At 45.8% G+C, this 20,787-nt stretch overlaps 1 protein-coding gene across 3 annotated transcripts in view; it reads left to right on the top strand.

The window, feature by feature from the left end:
- Nucleotides 1–20,787, top strand: part of WDSUB1 (WD repeat, sterile alpha motif and U-box domain containing 1) — a 987,384-nt gene that overhangs the window by 622,033 nt on the left and 344,564 nt on the right. For all 3 annotated transcript variants that reach the window (XM_069616372.1, XM_069616374.1, XM_069616373.1), the window contains exon 5: nucleotides 9,110–9,203. In XM_069616372.1, the coding sequence (XP_069472473.1) occupies nucleotides 9,110–9,203 (94 nt within the window). The remainder of the gene's footprint in view (nucleotides 1–9,109; nucleotides 9,204–20,787) is intronic.

The following is a 20,787-nucleotide window of genomic DNA, read 5'->3' on the forward strand; positions in this document are numbered from 1 at the left end:
GCCGGTTAGGTCTGGACATAGAGAGGAAGACGAGTGTCAAAAGCAGTGACAGAGATGCTTTTAAACCATGTCTCAGTGATGGCGAGGCCTTCCAGGTGAAAGTCTCCAAGGAGGTGACAGATGTCAGAAGAGTGTTTGACAGCAGAGCGAGAATTGAGGATAGCTAAGTGATGCTGGTTGACATCTTTAAAGGTTTTCTGAGGATGGGTACAGGGATGAGGTACCACCGTCGAAGGGGGCGAGGAGGAAGGGAGGGTGGCAGATGGAGGAGTTTCAGGAGAAGGGCAGAAGTTAGAGAGACGGAAGGCACCTGTCAAGAAGGAGGAGTTTGGGCTTAGAGCGATGACCTTGCAGAACCATTGAAGTAGACATTGATGATGCACCTGGATGATAAGTGTGCCAAGTGCACTTACCATCTTTTTTTTTAAATGTGCTTTCATTAGTCTATTACAAAAACTCATTAGCACAGACAAATAAGAGTCCATCTCAAGAATAGATAAGTCCATAATTAAAAGAAAAAATTGTCAATTGTTTCCCTCTAACCTTGTTGATTAATTTGCGTGTCGTCATCTTTCCTAGACAATTTTCTAGGAATGTAACTTCTGCAATAATCAATGCCGTTTTTTTCCCTCTTAGCAGTATTTCCCACCATTCTCTTGCCGAGAGGGAAGGGGCACTTTCCACAAATTTTGCAAAGTATGTCCGGAGTTCGGTTAGAGCTGGGCATCTAGTGCGAAGGTGGAGAAGGTTTTCCTGAACTCCTACCGCTTTGCAGAATCAGGATGTTGGAATTTCCGATCCCTTGCCATGACACTCTCCATTGTAGGTTATACCTTGAATCTTAGACCATGAATTGAGATCACAGGTAGCTATCAAGGAATTTCCTGATGTAAGTTGGCGTCTTACCAAAAGGTCTTGCTTCGTTTGACCGGTGTCGGAATAACTTGAGTTTATTTACTGCCTCACAGGTCATAATCCAATTCCTTTCCCACAGCACTTCCCATCTAGTTCCACCATTAATGGGTGAGGAGGAGAAAGGAGAGAGGACTGGAACCATATGGAGAGTCCATAGGTCAGGAGAGGGAACGACAAAGAGAATGTCAGCTATAGTCTGCCTGGAGGGCGCATACACATAGGTGTTAGCAATGGGCAGCCCTGGGGTAGAGACCAGGAGGCCCTTCTTAAACATTTTCCACCCTGGCTTCGAAAGAGGGGAAGGATAGGTAATAGAGTAGCAGTTAGAGCAAATAGGGGAGATGGAGAGCACCACAGGGGCAAAGGGCAGAGGGAAACACAGGAGAGAAGGGAGGACAGAGAACTGCATAGTGCACAAAAAACTCACTAGGCAGCCTAGCAGCTGGAGGGCGCAAGCGGATCAGCGGATCTGCAAGGTCACAGTGCAATCTAGCAAAATTTCAAAAATAGAACTCTGATTTTCACAGCAGGATGCAGAAGCCTTTGAGTTTTCATAGCCCAAGGAGTTAGAGCAACAGGATACATTTTTCAAAGTGAACATTTCAACAGGACTAGCAGCTTTTAAAACACATCTAGATTCAAATTACAAGAAATGCAGCCAAATGCAACATTTCAACAGGGCTAGCAGCTTTTTTTTTAAAACAATCTCATTTCAAATTTCAGGAAATATAGCTAGAATTCAACATTAAGTATAGCCAGCAGTTTCATAAAAACATCCCTGCTGTCTGAGTATGTAGAACAACTTGAATTGGGGCTCAGAAAAGATGAAAAAATGAAAACCGTCCACAAGGATTTAAAAAGGCGGGAAATAGCCACAAGGCATCAGAGCACACCGGTATGCATACACGTGAGGCAGACCCAGAGAGGAGGTAGAAGAAATTGGAGTAAATAGAGGCAAGTCTTGTTTGAGCAAATGTTAAAGGTGCAGTGCAGGTGGGAACAGGAACAACGGTGGTAATGCCTCAATGATTGCCAGGGTCCAGACAGAGGAGACTGCCACCATGTCGCTACCCACTCGGCGTGGTTGCAGACTGAAGAAAGGCAAAGCAATGTGAGCACATCAGATAGCGAGGAAAGGAGGAATGAAGTGGCCTGCAGGGCTCTGGGAAGAAGGTGAGATGGAATGCCCTGCAGATCACTGAACACATGGACACATGCACAGAGGCGATGACCACAGCTGAAAACCTGATGTGCGATCATGAAAGCGGGTGGTAGAAGAACGCCAGGAATCCTTGCCGTACCTCCAGCCAGTGGGGGCTGCAAGTGGCCGGGGACAGCAGATGGTTGGAGATTGGATGAAGGGGGGGAGAGACACCTCGCCCCGGCAGGCCCAGGCCGGACAGACCAGACGGAGGCCTTAGTTTGGGCCTTTGTCAGGGGGCTGCTGTTGGGTACGTTTTTCTAAAGTCCAACTGGTGTGGGCCTTCATAAGAATTATCTCTTCGTATTATGGACGCAACTCTTAATATAGGCCTGTACTACACAAGTCGGTAGAGTGGCTGAGCAGCCAGTTTTGTCTTTGGAACAGCCTCCTGGCCACACTGAAACTTGAGGAAAACCATCTCCGGTTCCGGAAACATCTCAAGACCTTCCTCTTTGCCTCTGCCTTTACCTCCCTTCTCCCCTGTTCATCTGTTTCCTCTCTTCGCATCGTGCACCTAGCCACCCTTTGTCATTCGGGCCTCGGTACCTGCTCACCCTGCCACCTTCCTGCACTGCCTCCAGGCCACCCATTGCACTAGGGTTCTGTAACTGTACCCATAAAGTCCCCCTCCCACTTTTCCTCTGCACTTATCAGATATACCTATCTGACCAACTTTCACCTGCCACTTGTTGGCTGCACTACCCTTCTTTATATATCTATTTTATCTAATTATTTATTCTGTTTTTCTCTCCTCCGCTTCACACTTTCCGTTCCCCCACCCTTACATGCACTTTCCCCTTTGTTTCCCTTTTCCATGCACTTGCGCTTTCTTAGATGTCACCGGGCCTAGTAAGATCGCTGTTTTCTTTTTATTTTTTGTTTGTTCTCCCCTGTTCCCCCTCCCTTTTGCCTGGTTGCTCTCTGCCACATTTGTGTACGAGCGCGATATAAATAAAATATCATTATCATTAGGATGGAGTTATGTGAGCTGTCGAGCAGTACACAGAAATCAGTTCATACAGATACCCAAGTAAACACTCACTCATTTAAAGTTATATTAAAATACATTTATTTATATATACAAGAGGCACACCATCAAATCTAAAATACACCAACTAACAATAACATTAATTTTCTAAAGGAATCAAATTATAGAAGGAGCAATAATGCAGGTGAGTAACTTTTCATATACTTTTCATATCCAGCACACAGTCTGACGTCAGTTAAGGTCAGTAAAAGCACTTGTAAGTATCACCTTTGCAAAATTTAGTATGGAGGGAAGTAAAGATTAGACAGAACACATCTAGCAACTGTTAATAGCAAGTACACTCTCCCAGAAGGATATAGGCAATCCGTTTCCTAGCAATAAAAGTGTTCACAATTAGAACCTATGGAGGACCCAGCATTGCCAAAGCCAGTAGGATCAAAAAGATGGACTTTTGGGAAACAAGTACAGCCAAAATCAAATGGACAGTTCAATTTCTGATGAAGATCTTCAGAGGAAAAGTTAGTTAATCAGTCAGTAGTTCAGGAAGACAACACATGAGCTCAAGAGGAGCCTTCCTGATAGTACACAGGCTGCAAAGCCTGCACAGGGGAGTTGGGGTTAGCACTCACTTGAAGAAAACAGCACTCCCAAGCAAAGGAGCACTGGCAAAATGGCACAAGGCAAGTACAACCCAAGCCCCACAAAGCCTTAAAAGTGAAGAAGAAATTGTAGCTCTCTGCCTTCTAGGAGCAACGTTGCAGACCCTGATTCCTATCCTTGGTCGTTGGTACAAACGGTGCAACCTTTGGCGGGCTTCTGTGGCAGCACTCGGGAGACTGGGTCGGCAGCAATGGATTCAGCTCACTTCAGCGGCTTTGTGGTTTTGGCGCCTTTTTCTCAGCTCCCAGAAGAAACGAATATCTCAAGATTACTCAGTCCTGAACTCTGGTGAGGGGACTTTTGGTGAAGAATACCTGCCTATGGAGGTCCCTACATGGATGCCTGCAAAGTTTTAGCCGGATTCGATCTTCGGATGACGATGCACTCAATAGTGGTACAGGTACCCCGGATATTGGTGTTCTACGGCCCGGAAAAGGTACAGGACATCAGGGAATGGCCCAAAATGAAGTTCTTGAGGATAGTTGGTCCCACCGGTCTAAGTGAGGAAGTCGTCCTTGGCGGATCTTTCCTGTCGATTTGAAAACTGGGTCAGCACAGCCGCAGGGCTTCACCGGTGCTTCTGTGGTCCTGGAAGTTGCTGCTGGCGTCTCTGCTCATCTTTGGCTTCGCATTCCTTGTTCCAGTGGGCGAATCTGCCTGTGGTCCCAAAATCCTTGCCTTATATGCTGGAACCCATTCATTCACACTCATAGAGCTGTCAGTCACTGAGGGTTGGCTGTCCTCCAGGACAGCCAGCCACCCAGTTAGAACTGGTTTCAGCTAGGCATACCTACAGACAAAGGACAGTGAAGTTTCTGGATCATTCCTCACTTCCTGCCTTCCCACACACTCTGGAGCCTGGGCGGGCTACAAGGCTGTAGCCCACCAAAGGCAAAACTCGCAAAGGACTCAAATCTAGTCTAGCTGATAGAAGAAAAGCCCCGAAGGAAATGACAAATGAAAAATAATGAAAAAAGAAGACAGGGTCCAATTTGAGAAAATGGTCACCCATGGGTGCTGTACTGCATCTGAGAAATCAGCCTGCTATTAGCCTACACAAAAGGTATGAAAAAGTAATAACTGCCACCAGCCGTTTAAGTTAGTCAGTGTAACAAAAGGTTACACAAGGAGTGGGAGAAGGAGTTACAATGTAACCCTCCAGCACCCCACATAGGGTGGTGTGTGATGGACTCACAAAAGAAAAGGTAAGTAAGATAAGTTATCTTTCTATTCTTGGGAACTGTAGTTCTCACAAGAAAATGTATTTAAACATACAGAGAAGTCCAAGGGACTCTCCAGTGACGCTGCACAGAGGGTGCTGGGTGCCACCAAGCAAAAAGCAGATGCCTGTATTAAACGTAGGGAGCTTACCAGACTACCTGAAACAGTGAGAATACAAATCTCAGTCAGAGAAAAAGAATGAGTGACAGGTAAGTTCCATGAGATTAAAATCAAAAAAGTCCAGAGTCCAGCCAAAATACTGGGAGTCTCTCAGGTTAAAGGGAATTAGCACAGAAACTGAAAATTCTCCCTAACATTCGGCTCAGCCTGTTGGCTCCCTTGATTGGCCTTAGAAAGAAGGTTTTGGCCACCACGGCAGCGACTGGGCAGGGCTAACAAGGCACTGTGATGGCGGTGGCCATGTTTGAAGAAAAAAAGGCCCTGTTTTTAACACAGCCCTTCTGGGCTAAGCAGATTACTTGATGTGTGCTCGATGGTTAATGATAGGGCAAAGCCCATAAATAATATCCGATGCCGGCATGGATAAAGATGTAGGATTCAGAAAGTATGGCGGTTTCTAGCTATGGAATGGATCATGTATAGAATCCAGGGGGCCCAAGTGGATTTCAGGCGGGATTGGGGTGTGGTTTTGGTGTACTTGCAAAGTGACTACGTTTCAATGGTGCACACAAAACTTGAAAATAATGGACTTCCTCTGAACAAAATGGATGGTGGCTGCTGGGCCATGGAAGAATGCAACGGTCTCACCTCGGTTGTGCGAGGAGGTTGGAGGGGCAGCGGAGGGGCAGCAGAGGGGGAGGGGGGAAGGGGGGTTTGATCATTATTTTTTGTTAGCTGTAAAATGTTAATACAAATAAATGTTAAAAAAAAGGTGAGTTACCTCCCGTTGGTGAATCTGAGTGATTTTGTGTTGGGAATGGTGTTAAGTTGTCAAGCTTAATTTGTCAGCCAGTTTGGGACTTCGGTTTGTATGGGGGAACCCCAAGGAAAATGAATTCTGTTTGGTGCTCAGTTAAGCATGCGACATCCAGGGTAGCATAAAAGAGCCAAGCCATTTTTCATTCAGTGGATGATATCGAGAATGTTGACCTTAACTTAAAGTTGGATGTCATCAGCAAATTGGTGTCTTTTGATGTTAGAACCGTTAGGGTACTCATGATTAACGCTATCTAGAGTTTATAGATGATGGGTGAGATGTTTGAGCCTGTCAAACTTCAAAAGTAGCATATAGATGCTGGGACATGCTGGCACCATCTGAACCAGCTGGTATCTGTGAGGTAGAAGGTGAACCATAACAGGGCTGACTTGTTTTTTTTATGTACGTATGCATACATAGAATGATTTTAAACATTTGTTTCGCCAATGTCCTGTCTTTGCTTGCCATCACATTTGGGATGTGTTTAGATGGATTCACAACGCTTATGTATTGATTTTTTTGTTTTTTTTTAGGTTACCTGTGAACTTGCCATGTCTCATATGGTGACCTCTAACTGTTATAGTACTTTTCTTAATACAATTGCTTGCCCCTTATGTAAAGTACACTGTGTATTCTATGAGGGCTCAGAAATGAGAGGCGGACACAAAGTTGTACGATTTTCATTATCAGACATCTTTATTCAAATAAAAAGGTTGGCTAAAGGCCTCTCTATCGCTAACCTAAGGAGAGTTTCCCTACCAAGGAAACTAGAACTAAAGATCAGTCTGTGTCAAGTCGTTAAACTTATAAACTCTCCTTGTGTCAAAACATCCTAATCCGACCTTTACACTACAAAGAAACAAGCAAAGGGGTGCAAGGAAATGTTCTGATCTATGTTTGGCAAAAGTGTTTATAATCAAAGTAAATAAATAAATCCTACAGAAATGGTCTTTTGCCCAGGAGAGTTCCTTGGATTCAAAGGGGGATTCCCTTCCCCTATATATTTAGGCAGAATGGCAAAACATTTCTCTTTTAAACAATATTTTCTGTGGATGGCAAACTTTTCTCCTTTAAACAATAGTTTCTTTGGTTCTTGATATTCAGTGCAAAAAGGTTCATTTATAAACAATGTTCCTTAACTTTCAGTTCTTCCTTGACTTTGTTGAACTGGATTCATAGAAAGAAATCTTATTGAAATGAGAAATTCCATACTACAGCTTTAAAGGGGTCCCTGGTATAATCGCCTGCCAGGAATCCCTTCATGGAATCTTCAGATCCCCTGCTATACTCTTCTGCCAGTTATCCTTCGACATTGTCTTATAACTTTAAGTGCTCAGTTGGATTACCTGGTATACTCGGCTACCAGGAATACTTTTATGGGGTTTTGCAGATCCCCTGGTATACTCCTGACATTTATCTCGCCTCCCCAAATGTTCACTGCCTGATGTGTTCCTTTCACCAGGACTTCTTTTTAACACAACAGTTATATCACTTCACTGTATTTCTAGTTGTTGGCTTGGTGTAATGCTCGTTCCAACTTTCCCATGAGGACATCTTGCTCCAATTTTCCCTACATTGACATGCCATATAAGGGGGCTTATATAAGTTTTGCTTTTGTGCTTTAGCTGGTTGATATTCAAGCACTCTTGTTTCATTTACTTGTTTAAATATCTGTCGGTACGCCCTGGGATCCCCAATGGCTCTGGGTAGACTCGCAGGTTGTTTGTAACATCCCCAACCTGTGGCACGTCTCTTTAAGGAAGCTTCTTCTCTGTGAAGGCCTCCTTCACAATGCAGACCTTCCTCCACCATCTCTTGCAATCCCATGTTTATTCACTGGCTTCTCTTCCTGATCTGGACAAAGAAACGCTGCTTCTCGGCACAGCCATTATCCCAACTACTCTCCTGCTGCTGCCGGAGCTCAGACAGTCCTGCACAGGTTCCTGCTGCGTTTCTCTTCCTTTCACGCCAAGCAGGCATGTAATTCTTGTGGTTGCAAGCTGCAATCTGGATGTGCCTGCAATTGCCTCTGTCAAGGTCTGCTGTCGTTCTGCCTCCTTCTCTGACTCTGCTACCACATTCTATGGCGCTCTCCCTTTCTTGAATTTGGACATCATTTTTAAATGTCCCACATACTTGTGTTTTACAAAAACTAGTCTGCATATTCAACTTTTAGTAACTTTCACTTTGCATTAACTCCTTTCTCCTCTTCCTCGTCTCAGTACTTGAGGCTTTATGGTAGTAGAAGTTGCTAGAAATCATAGGATTTCTGACATGATGGTTAGGAGTTTCTCTTAGAAAAACATCAGAAACAGAAGATATTATATATGTGTTGTGTGTATTTGAAGGATGAATGGAATTTTGTCTAGAATGATTTAAAGGAAGGATTTTCTGAGTTTTACAATGGAGGGAATGTGTATGTTGACAACAAGCCATTAAGAATGTGGGTATTATAATCTCTTTCATTAGACAGGGTAGAATACTGTATCATCTGGTGAAGTTGCCATTTTCGCCCGACAGTCCTTTCTGCCCACGTGATCCCTCCTCATAATACCAACCACAGGGTTTCCACAGGATGATCCACAGGGAATCGGGTAGCGACTGTTGTCCTCTGACAATATGGCAGGAGATTCATGTCAGGGAATCAGTGATGACTCCACGAGATTCCTCACAATTCCTTCTAAGATTTGCTTTTTTCTATCGCAATACGCCAATGTCTTCTTTCGACTAGCTCATTAATAGGTTTGACTGCCTCTAAACATTCAGTAGATAATGCATGATATGAACATGCGCTTATTTGTTTTTTTTACAGATTGCAAGGTGGTTATTTCTTTATATCAATACCATCAACCCATTTCATCTTTGCAAAGCAGTAATCCATAGTTGGGTCTCCCATGAAATTTTCACTAACACACAACCTGAATGCTCCTTGCATCATAAATGCATGTTCTGACACGGAAGGCAGCCTTGCAGTGGCCTTAGTTTGAAGGCTATGTGGAGTTAACTTGGGAGCCTAGTGTGAAATAATACTCCTCTCCCAAGTTCCTCAGCATAGATTAGCAGTAAATAGAAATGTCATCCTTATATAATTATTTGGATAATGTCATGTTTAAGTTACCAGTTTTATTTTGCACATATGTCAATTTATTTGTTGTAAATGACCTTTGTTGTCCTTTGTCTCTAGGGTTTATTCTAAAACTTAAATGTATCTTGAGTGGACACACAGCTCCAATACTATCTTGTGCTTTTTCTTTTGATGGCCAGATGTTGGTTTCAGGGTAAGTATTTTGTAATAGTTTCATAGTTCATAAACAATGTGTGTTAATCAAAAACATTAAGTACCATATAAAGCATAGAAAGAATAAACAACATTTTGCTGTAGCTTACAATGTTGATGAAGAGTTCCAGTGAGTTCACACATTATGTAACTGAAGGTGTAATGGTTTATTAATTCTACAGACCTCAAAATGGCGTTATTGGCTTGTGAATCACACAACCATGCCTTTATTGTATCAAAATGGTTTACCTTTGTTTTTTTATGGGATGAAAGGTGCAGTTCGTCTTCAAATAGGAATACTTTTATTGAGGCGATATTTGCTTCCCTAGTGGGTCACACTGCTTCCTGAGATACCATTCCTTACGACCCACTAGTGAAGGCATAGTGCTATTAGCTTCCCTAGGTAACATCTGGGGTGCTGATAATTACCAGTGGATTTTCATCAGTTTACATCTTAGATAATTCTGTTTTTTAATATTCCCCTGTAAAAGCTACTAGCTGTAGACTTAAAGGCAAAGTGAAAGTTCTAACAAAGGGTACAATACCTACAATAGTGGCACACACGGAAGTACATGAAAGTACTGTTAGCTGTGTGAGAACGTTGGGTGAAATTGACTGCATTACGGATCTTCGCGTTCACCTTTCATGTACTTGCTCGTCCGTGCGCTGCTGAATTGCAGGATCAACGCTAAGCGGACGTCTTTAAAAGACACACAGAAGCTGCCTGACTCGTGTCAGAGATTTTCTTTCTGATTGGGCTAGTGACTCCTTCTCCCACCCTTGATCCCGCCCACTTAACCTCAAAAATAGCGTGTGCAGCGCAATCGCACGCGCACACGGAAGTACATGAAATTACTGTTAGCTGTTTGCTGCTTTGCTCTTTGTGTACTTATACTTGTAACCTGCACCGTAGTTCAGGGGGAGAAACTGAATAAGTCTATTAGTGAAATATTGTATGGTGAGTCCATTCAATTTTTGTGTCATTTATATTGAGCTTTGTTGTCACTACTATTGTCCTTTCTGGGTTTTGTTGGAAAAGCTTATTGACAAAGCGAGAGATAAGCAAGCCGCGACTGCCAGTAATTTAGTGATCTGCTACTTGGAAAAAAAGGGGAAAAAACAAAATATACTCTGCAGTCCTGCCATAATGGTGCTAACGCTGAAAACAGGAATGCCGCCCCAAGACAAAATAAAAGCTTGTGTGGCAGCGGCTTTCCAAACCCCAAAATCCTCCTCGCGCACCATTCAGTTAGCACGTGCATGTAAATCTGCTACAAACATACTATCCTGTGCACCCTTAGCTGACATACGCAAATTTTGTGAACTGGGTGCTAAAATGGGGGGAGGAGGTGAAAAATCTGAATTTTCTCACTCAACCAAGGGGACTTGTTTTGAACATGCAGATAAACAGGAAGAAATCGGGGGGGGGGTGATTGATTTGATAAATACCCCACCTGATTCTCTAATAGCAGCTGGTGCCTTGGCTATCATTAAAGAACAACTAGGAATAAGAGGGGGAGTGAATGAAGTCGTACATACGGCAAAACCCCCAAATCCAACAAAGGACTTTGTATCTGATGATCAGGTTGAAATTATGGCTGAAACTGATTTCCCTGATATAGCTTTGAAAAAGGCAATACCAAGCAGGGAAAATTGTACTAATAATAATGATGATTGTGATGTGAGTTTTCATAACCACAGCAAGGAGGTTAACTTAGAGTGTGAAACTGGAGCCAGCATTCATGATCTATCTAAATCACCAATGATGTTCTCCCCCTCGCCTATTGAGTCATCTGTATTGTCTTGTTCCTTCACGCACCCCACTCCACGGCGCAATCAATACACTCCGGCTTTAAAAAACCCACCCTCTCAAGGGACATTTATCGTAGGTGTTGAGACCTCTCTTCAAACGATGAATGCAGTGTTATTTTCACTGACACGACTGTATGATTCTTTAGATTCGAAAATGAATGAGCAACATGTGTTATTAACTAAAGTACTACAGAATCAAAAGAATGCCAAGCTCTCATGCGACTGCTGCAATAATCAATATAATAGTGATTCAAATGTGAAAAAAAATCTGTGAAGAGAAACGGGAAAATACATGCTGATAAATTTTAAAAACCTGATGTACTACTAATTGATTGCTCAGAGAATCAACAGCTGGTGTTACAGCACCAGGCATTAAAGAGAAAATACCAGTGCAAAATAATGATGCTGCTAATAAAGCTGGAGAGAAAGTGCTAGAAATTAAAAAGGGTGTAACTACTCCCACTCCTAAAGTCGAAATGTGTGTGAAGGATAATTGTGTTACTGGACAGCAATGCTTCAAAAAAAGAAAGGCAAAAATGAAGAACATAGAAACCCCGGCTCCATCTTCTAGTGGGAATGGCCAACAAAGCAAGGATGTTGAAATTGTAAAGGATTCTGTCCCAGATAACAAAGGGACCACTTACCTCATATTTGAGAAGCAAGCTAAAAAAGGACAAATTCCGATACCTAAGGCTACAAAAAAAACAAAGAATGTTAAATCTATTCCTAACTCTAATATTTCTGGAACTAGACAGTTCATACAAAACCTATTTCGACAACTACAATGGCGCGGAAAGCTATTGCCAATAAATATCGTGATGTGTTATTGTTTAAAGCTAATCAAACCAAATTGGCCAAAATAGCGTCTTTGGTGTATGATCCTCTAGATAGCCTGGTTTCATTAAGTAATCAGGACAATGCAATCGCCTCCAATCAGGTGGCTTTGGCTTCAGTTCCGTTAGGGAATGACACGGTTTCTGTGGAGCCCGCTTCTGTAAACATAGTGAATCCTACAGATTTGAAATCTTCTGATGATCCTTTGCCAGGAAAGCCTGCAAAATTGCCGGGTGTGGACACTTTAATAATGAAAGAATGGAAAGAAGAAATTGAGAAATCGGTTCAAAGAATTGTCTCTATGGTAAACAAATCTAATACAGCGGTCTCTTTGGAAAAGAATATTTCGATCCAAGCAGTTCCAATGGCCTATCCAAATAAAATGTTACATCAAAGAGATCTAAAAACGAATCTTGCCTTAAGAGGGGCGCAGCGAACCCCTCTGAAACCTGTGTTAACACACCATCTAATTTTGCAGTGCCGCTCGCATCCGTTCCACGTATTTGATCTCAACAGACAGTCAGTCATGAACATGTTTGCGGATGTACCAGCTCTGGAAGGAATATGTTCAGCTGACATTGACCAGATAGAGTTCTTGCATCAAACTGACTTATCTGTCGTAAAGTTGTGGATGAAATCGGGCTTTGTTAAAAATGCATTATGGCAAGCAAGAATGGATTTATACAAATTGGGGTTTCAACTGTTAAATAATTCCATGGTAGTTCCCCCACAAATGTCTATAATGAGGAATCAATATCAGTCCAAAGCTTTCGCAAATGCACAATATCAGTCTATAAACCGACAATCAGGTTCATCAATTGAAAGTGAAAGATGTTACAATGACAGAGAAGTGAGACCATGCAGAAATTAACTATCCCAGAAGTCAATCACTCTTTCTCTATCCTCTTGGAACACGAGAGGATTTAAACATCTGACAAAAAGTACGGATTGTCTGTTGGGAAAATTTGATATCTTGGCTTTTCAAGAGATATGGTTAGCATCTGCCCCGGTCTGGGACAATCACATTATAGATCTAGTTCCAGCGATTATGCCTGTTAAGGGTAGACCTAGAGCTAGATTTATGGTAGCCATAAACATATCTCCAAATATTCAATTAGAGCAGTGGTTTTCCCCAAATAGTTTCCTTCAAATGGTGAGGATAAAAATTGATTCAAAGACCATAGGATTAATAAATATATACTGGAACCACGCAGCTATTACAGATCAGGAATGTTTTACCTCCTTTGAGGTCCTTTTGAATATGACTCTTCTAGATCCAACCTGTGATCACATAATCATTACGGGGATCTGAATATAACTTGTCATGCTCAAAGAGGCAAATGTGTATCTACAGCTGCTCTGAGATGGAATTCAATAATGGAAGAGCGTCATCTATTCAAACTTAACAGTGCCAAAAAAGGGGACATTCCACAACATGACACCTGGCATTGTGGTGCATAATCTGCCATGATCGATTATACATTCGTAGATGGGCAATTGTTTAATTGTATAACAGAATTCTTTATTCTCCCCCAGCTAATAAGTGATCATGATATACAAACCATGAACTGGTCATGGTCTGTAAACGAGAAACAGTATGAAAAATCGTTGGCAACAAACTTATCCTTGAATAACGCGTTAAACAGATTCAAATGGTGTCCAAAATCTCTGCACATACTAAACTATAATTCGAGGGGATTGGGTCCTCCGACGTATTCCATATCTATGACAGATAATGTCCACAGCTGTGCTGCTTTGGAAAATGTTATGTGTCTTGCGTCAATGACGTCGATGCGCTGTCCCCGAGGACCTCCTCCGACGGCCGACGTCACCCGATGTGATAAGTAGGATGCATGACACCCGTAGCCTCAGTTCCATTCTTTCTGCGAACGTGTTCGCTTCGTGAATCTCGGTACGCCTCGACTCTTTGGAGTTTGTTGTATTCTTCTTGGTTCTTTGAACCTGTTTGGTTTTTGTGAAAACCTGTTCGTGAACGATGTCTACCTCGTCTTCAACCCCGCGTCCGGGCTTCAAGAAATGCGGGGACTGTGGGTCCAAGATGTCAGTAACAGACTCGCACGACGCCTGCCTCTGATGCCTCGGGAGGCCCACAACACGGACGACTGCCAGTCGCTCACGGCCAAGGCCTTGCGGGAGCGCAAGAAGAAGTTGTCAGTAGGTAGGTTGTCTAAGCCCAGGAAGTCGAGTTCTGCGGGGCTTTCGACGGATGATTCGAGAGGCGACTCTCCGCGTCATCGTTGGAGGTCCAGTGGGTCTCCTTCCAGGAGTCGGTCTCGCCACTCCTCTGCCTCTTCGAGGCATTCCCGGAAGCGCCGGTATCGGTCGCCTTCCCCGTCCTCTTCCGAGGACTCCGCCCGTCGGCGGGTCGTTTATCCCACCATGCAAGCGACACCGGAGGAATGGGCTTCCTTCAGGAAGAAGATGTTGGCGATTCTTGAATTGCAGGGCACCAGTCCGTCCCTGCCTCCGAGTGGGATCGGTTGAGAGACACCGCTCCCACGCCTTCGGGCTCGGGTGGTCGGCACGGTTCGCGGGAGAGGTCCCGCTCGGACAAGGGTAACCGTTCTCGCCATGCCCATTCCAGGTCCCGGTCCTCGATGCGCTCGAGACCGCGTGATCCTGTGCCGTCTTCGAGGAAGACGTCGACGCCTGTGGCGCCGAGGTCGTCGACAACCTCTCTCGAGGCTCTGCTTTCAAGGGGATCGTCGTTGCTGTCGGCGCATAGGTCGTCAATGTACACGCTCGGAGCCCTGGCTTCGAGGCCTGTGTCGACGCCGCCGGTGCTGGCGGCGCTGCGGCTGACGTCGACGCCGATTCGCTCGACGCTGATTCTCTCGATGCCGGCGCCGACTCGTTCGGCGCCCTCAACGCCTTTCGGGGCTGTGGTGTCGGAGGGGCCCCGTGGCACGCGGGTAGCCCCTAGAAAGGCTCTGGCTAAGGTCAGGCGTAGCTTTGGTCCGCAGGTGTCTTCCTCTCACCGCCTGGAGTACATTTCAGAGGGTGATGAGGGCCCTCTGATGAGGGCTTCGTTCCGGTTACGGTGCCTGATGAGCTTCTCTCGGGCCATAGCCAATTTGATGACCTGAGGCAGTCACTGCATGATGCCAGTGGACTGGACACCTCTCCGGAGGTGGAGTTTTGTAGGCCGGAGCCTGGCACTCATGCCGATTCTTCATACCGGCGCCTTATGTCTCGGGTCACCGAGTACTTGGGATGGTCGGCTCCCCCAGGGGAGTTTGTTGAGGATGATCTCACGGACATCCTTGATCTTGGTCCCCCCCACTAACCCGGTACTGCCATTTCATATGGCTCTGCAGAAAAGGGTGGTGGTGGCTTAGACTGCTCCGGAGAGTCTCCCGGCAGTGGGCAAGTCTTTGTCGCAAAAATACCGTCCAGCCAGTAGCGACCCCTGCTACTTGTCCAGGCACCCCACTCCGGAGAGTTTGGTGGTGCAGGCGGCTATGGCCCCGGCAAAGCAGGCGTCGTATCCTACCATCCCTCCGGATAGGGATGACAAACGTTTTGATGGCTGGGTGAAGAAAGTGTTTTCTTCAGGGGGTATGGCGCTTCAGGCGGCCAACTCCGTATGTGCCTTGTCTTGTTTCACACACACTCTGTGGAACTGTGTTGCATTAGCGGCTGAACATATTCCCAAAGGGGACGAACGGGATGGTTTCCTTGCTATGGTTCAGGATGGCAAGGATGCCATGTGTGAGGCCGTTCAGTCGGGTTTGGACATGGCAGATTGTGTCAGCCTGTCCATGGCGGCGAGCACCGTAATTCGCAAGTTTGCATGGTTGCGGAAGTCAGGGTTCGCTCCTGATGTGCAGTCCCGGCTCCTCAACATGCCCTTTGACGGTGAACATCTTTTTGGCAGCAAGTCTGACGAGAGCCTTGAGAGGTTGCAGACCTCCAAAGCTGCAGCGATGTCGTTGGGCGGTGCAGTTCGACAACCTCTGCCTTTTCGTCCTAGGGGACAACAATGGAGGGGTGGTTCCTTTCGCTTTTACTCGTCCTTCAGTAAAGCGAGAGGAGCTGTCAGTCAAAGAGGCTACCGTAAGAGTGCCAGAGGTGGAAAACAGGGTACTCGAGGTGCCAAGACCGCTCGGGCAGTTGCCTCTTTGCCCTCAGGCAACGCTGCAGCCGCTACCACTCTGTCATGAGGCCAGGTCCCATGGTTCGCCGGTTGGGGGAATGCTGGCGCAGCATCTTGTAGAGTGGCGTGCCATTACTTCAGATGGGTGGGTTCTGGAGATCATAACCCACAGCTACTGTCTTCCCTTTCGGCAGAGGCCTCGCAACAATCCACCTGGGAACCTCTCTTTGAAGAGTCCGGATCCGCTCATTACGCAGGAAATTCAAGCCCTGCTGGAGAAAGGCGCCATAGAACTGGTACCTGTAGCGGAGAGGAACAAGGGATGGTATTCCCTTTATTTTTTGATTTTGAAGAAAGACGGGGGATTGAGACCCATCATGGACTTGCGCGGTTTGAACAAACTCCTCAGGAAGGACAAGTTCAAAATGGTTACTCTCTCTCAAGTCCTCCAGGCCCTTCAACTTCAGGACTGGTTGGTGTCTCTCGACCTCAAGGACGCTTACTTCCATGTGCCGATCCATCCCAAGCACAAGAAGTACCTGAGGTTCGCGGTTGGCGACTCGCACTTTCAGTTTCGGGTCCTGCCGTTCGGATTGACCTCCGCCCCGAGGGTTTTCACCAAGCTCATGGTGGTGGTGGCAGCGCATCTCAGGAAAGGGGGGATTCATGTCTACCCCTACCTGGACGATTGGTTGATCAGGGGGAGCTCTCCCGAGCAAGTCCTGGATCATCTGTCCATCACCTGCCACTCCCTTCACAGGCTGGGCTTCTCCCTCAATTTAAAGAAGTCCCATTTGACGCCAACACAGCGGCTCCAGTACATCGGAGCAGTGCTCGACACGTCCCTGGGGCTGTGTTTTCCTCCCCTGGTGAGGGCTCTTCACATTCAGCAGATGGTGCACAAGTTTGAACTTGCCCAGACGCTCCCGGCGTTCGAGGTCTTGAGGTTGCTCGGCCTCATGGCATCCTGCATTCTTCTGGTGTCAGAGGCTCGTCTGCGGATGAGATCTTTGCAGTGGGCACTCAAGATGCAGTGGTCGCAATCTTCCTGCAGGATGTCGGACCCTGTTCAGGTGCCACCCTCGGTCGCACAGGACCTTCTGCGGTGGGCCGTCGAAGGCAATCTGATGAAGGGGGCCCCGTTTTGGCTTCCCTGGCCGGAGGTGACGATCGTGACGGACGCATCCCTCACGGGATGGGGAGCTCATGCCAACGAGTTGACAGTCAGCGGTCGCTGGTCTCCGTCGGAGTCCAGACTCCATATCAATCTGTTGGATCTGAGGGCCGTCAGGCTAGCCCTGAAGGCTTTTCTGCCGACTGTGCGAGGAAAGAGTGTCCTGATCCTAACGGACAACACAGTGGCCATGCACTACCTCAACAAAAAGGGCGGGGCAGGGTCACTTCCTCTGTGCAGGGAGGCGCGATGCAGCTTGAGTTCTGGGCCATCCAGCAGGAAGTTTCGATCTCAGCTGTTCATCTGGCCGGGGACGACAACGAGACGGCGGACGCTCTAATCAGGCAGAGCACGATCTCTCACGAGTGGGAGCTGGCTCAGGAGATTCTCGTGGAGATCTTTGCCCTTTGGGGGACCCCTCAAGTGGATCTATTCGCCTCCAGTGTCAACCGGAAGTGCGAAAGGTTTTGCTCGCGGGAATTTCCTCCAAAAGGAGCCTTAGGCGCGCGTTCATGGTGGAGTGGTCGTTCCCACTGCTGTACGCGTTTCCTCCTGTCCCCGTCAGCCCGCAAGTACTGCGGAGGTTACAGAGGTTCGGTTCCCGGATGATCCTCATTGCTCCGGCGTGGGCTCAGAGGACGTGGTACCCGGACCTTCTCGACTTGTCAATCTGCCCTCCTGCGTCGTCTTCCCTATCAAGACGATCTGCTTTCACGGGAGGGGGGTCAGGTTCTCCATCCAGAGGTCAGATCCCTCAACCTTCACGCTTGGCTTCTGAAAGGTTGAGGTATAAGGATTGGGACCTCCCTGAAGACGTGTTGGAGGTGTTGCTCTAGGCCAGGCGGCCGGCAACAAAGTCTCTGTACCGTTGCCGTTGGCGTAAGTTCTGCGACTGGTGCAGTGTTAAGAATGTGGATCCTTTTGAGTGTGACATTCCCATGGTTCTGTCTTTTTTGCTTTCCTTGGCCCACAGGGGCTTGCAAGTGGGTACCATTAAAGGTTACCTGGCGGCGCTGTCCATATTTAAGGGCTCGTCTGAAGAATGTTCCTATTTTAAGATTCCTTTAATTTCTCAGTTTTTGAAAGGACTCACTAATGTGTTCCCTCCGTCACCTTTTCTGGTGCCCGGTTGGGATTTCAACCTTGTTCTTAAGTTTCTTATGGGTGCTCCGTTTGAGCCTTTGCATTCTTGCTCTTTGAGACTGTTAACTCTTAAAACTGCGTTTTTGGTTGTGGTTACTTCCGCTCGCAGAGTGAGTGAGTTACAGGCACTTTCAGTTAAGCCACCCTTCACTGTGTTTCATAAGGACAGGGTTGTCCTTCGAGTTCGTCCTTCCTTTCTTCCGAAGGTGGTTTCGGAATTTCATTTGAGCCAGAAGGTGGTTCTTCCGGCGTTCTATCCTCCTCCACATCCTGGTAAGGAAGAGGAGAGGCTCCATAGGCTTGATCCTAGGAGAGCGTTGAGCTTTTATATTTCGCGCATGTCCCGGGTCAGAGTGGACGAACAACTTTTCATTGGTTACGCTGGAAAGCGTTTGTGACAAGCTGTGACGAAACAGATTTTGTCTTGTTGGATTATTTTAGCTATCTCCGAGTGTTACCGCTTGGCAGGTAAGGACCCTCCGGCTGGCTTGCGGGCCCATTCTACCAGGGGAGTGGCTGCGTCTACTGCCCTGCAGAGGGATGTTCCTATTCGTCACATCTGAGATGCAGCCACCTGGGCTTCGGTACATACTTTTGCACGTCACTACTCCCTCGATTCTATCCGAGGGCAGGATCTGGCCTTTGGCAAGGCAGTCCTTTATTCCGCAATTTGATTGGGCATGCTAAATTTGTGTTCTAAATTCTTTTCCCACCTCCTTGCTTGGTACTGCTTTGGGAGTCTGTCATAGATATGGAATACGTCGGAGGACCTAATCCCCTCGAAGAACAAGTTACTCTTTTACCTGGTAACGTTCTTTCGATGGGATGGTCTGACGACGTATTCCATATCGCTCCCTCCCTACCTTCCCCGCTGCAGAATTTCATACGCGATTGCAGCTTGCGTTCCGCAAGGCCTTGTGTGTCTGACTGGCAGAAAACTTGTGTCACACGTTCTGGGGAAAAAACTACAACTGAGGCTACGGGCGTCGTGCGTCCTACTTATCACATCGGGTGACATCAGCCGTCGGAGGAGGTCCTCGGGGACGGCGCATCAACGTCATCGACGCAGGATGCAGATGCCGAAAATTCTCCAAAGCAGCACAGCTGTGGACATTATCTGTCATAGATATGGAATACGTCGTCGGACCATCCCATCGAAAGAACGTTACCAGGTAAGAGAGTAACTTGTTCTTTGGTTAAAAGTGAGACGAAGAGACTGAGTGGGTGTCTAACTGTTGCGCTTTCCTAGATGGAAGAAATGCAAATGTTTGCTGTTAAAAGAAACAACACAAAAACAAATGGTAATAATACCTTGCACACATATGATCAGGAAGTCTCAGTGCGGAAAGCACAATATAGAAAAGACAGGTGATGTATTTGAACTATTGTGATAGGGGACCCAAACTCAGATCGCTAAAGTGTAAATATAAGAACTGGTTGAAATCGAAACTTGCTATATTGGACCAGCAGGATGCAGAAAATATGTTAGACAAACTGAGGTCTAAGAACTCAGCTAAGATTTGGTCCCTGTTGAATTATAGACAGTCTAAAGATCAAACAATCCACCAGCTGAATCCCATATCTCAAGAAGTATGGGCCTCTTTCTACAAGTCTCTGTATGCGGATATTCATTTAGAAGAGGACACTACTTCAACTGATAATAGACAAGCTAAGGACTTGTCCTTCGATCTGGATGACATACTGTTTCATATTTCTAAACTGTCAACTTCTCGTGCACCAGGGTCTGATGGCTTATCTAATTATATGATAAAACAACATCCTATGGCTTGGGCAAAAATGTTTCTATGTATTTTTCTGAAAATAGTGAGAACTCGTCGTATACCTAGCTCTTGGAGGAAAGCGATAACTATATCCATCTACAAAAAAGGAGACCATGAGAATCCTGCTAACTATAGGCCAATATCTTTACTAGACATACCAAGCAAAACATCTGCTAGAATGTTGTTAAGAGATCTGAATGACTGGTTGAATTTTGCGAAATTGAGAGACCCAAATCAAACTGGGTTTATGCCGGGAATGGGGACGGTGATTAATCTGCACATTCTGGAAGTTATCAAAAAGCAAGAACAGCTAAAAGGTCAAACATTATACTTGGCCTTTATTGATTTCCAAGCGGCGTTTGATTCTGTGTGCAGGAAATTGTTGATAAAGAAACTCCGGGAGGCAAATTGTCCAGAATATCTAGTATTTTGGATAAAAGAATCGCACTCGGAAACAACTGTGCAAATCAGACTAGCCTCGGATGGAACACTATCAGATCCAATTCCGACATTCAGAGGCCTCAAGCAGGGATGCATCCTGGCCAGCACTCTCTTCAATTTTTTCATGGCCGCGGTGCGTCATGACTTTTTTTTTTTTTTATTTACTTAGTTTAATAATAAACTTTTTGAAAAACTATTTCTTAATCATTTCCCCATTCTATTAAGGAAGCTCAAGGATTACAGTTCTCATGTCCGGCCTACAATCTTATACATCAAGCATGTC

This window comes from Ambystoma mexicanum, chromosome 9 (assembly GCF_040938575.1).
Source record: "Ambystoma mexicanum isolate Mex_15411 chromosome 9, UKY_AmexF1_1, whole genome shotgun sequence".
Lineage (NCBI taxonomy): Eukaryota > Metazoa > Chordata > Amphibia > Caudata > Ambystomatidae > Ambystoma > Ambystoma mexicanum.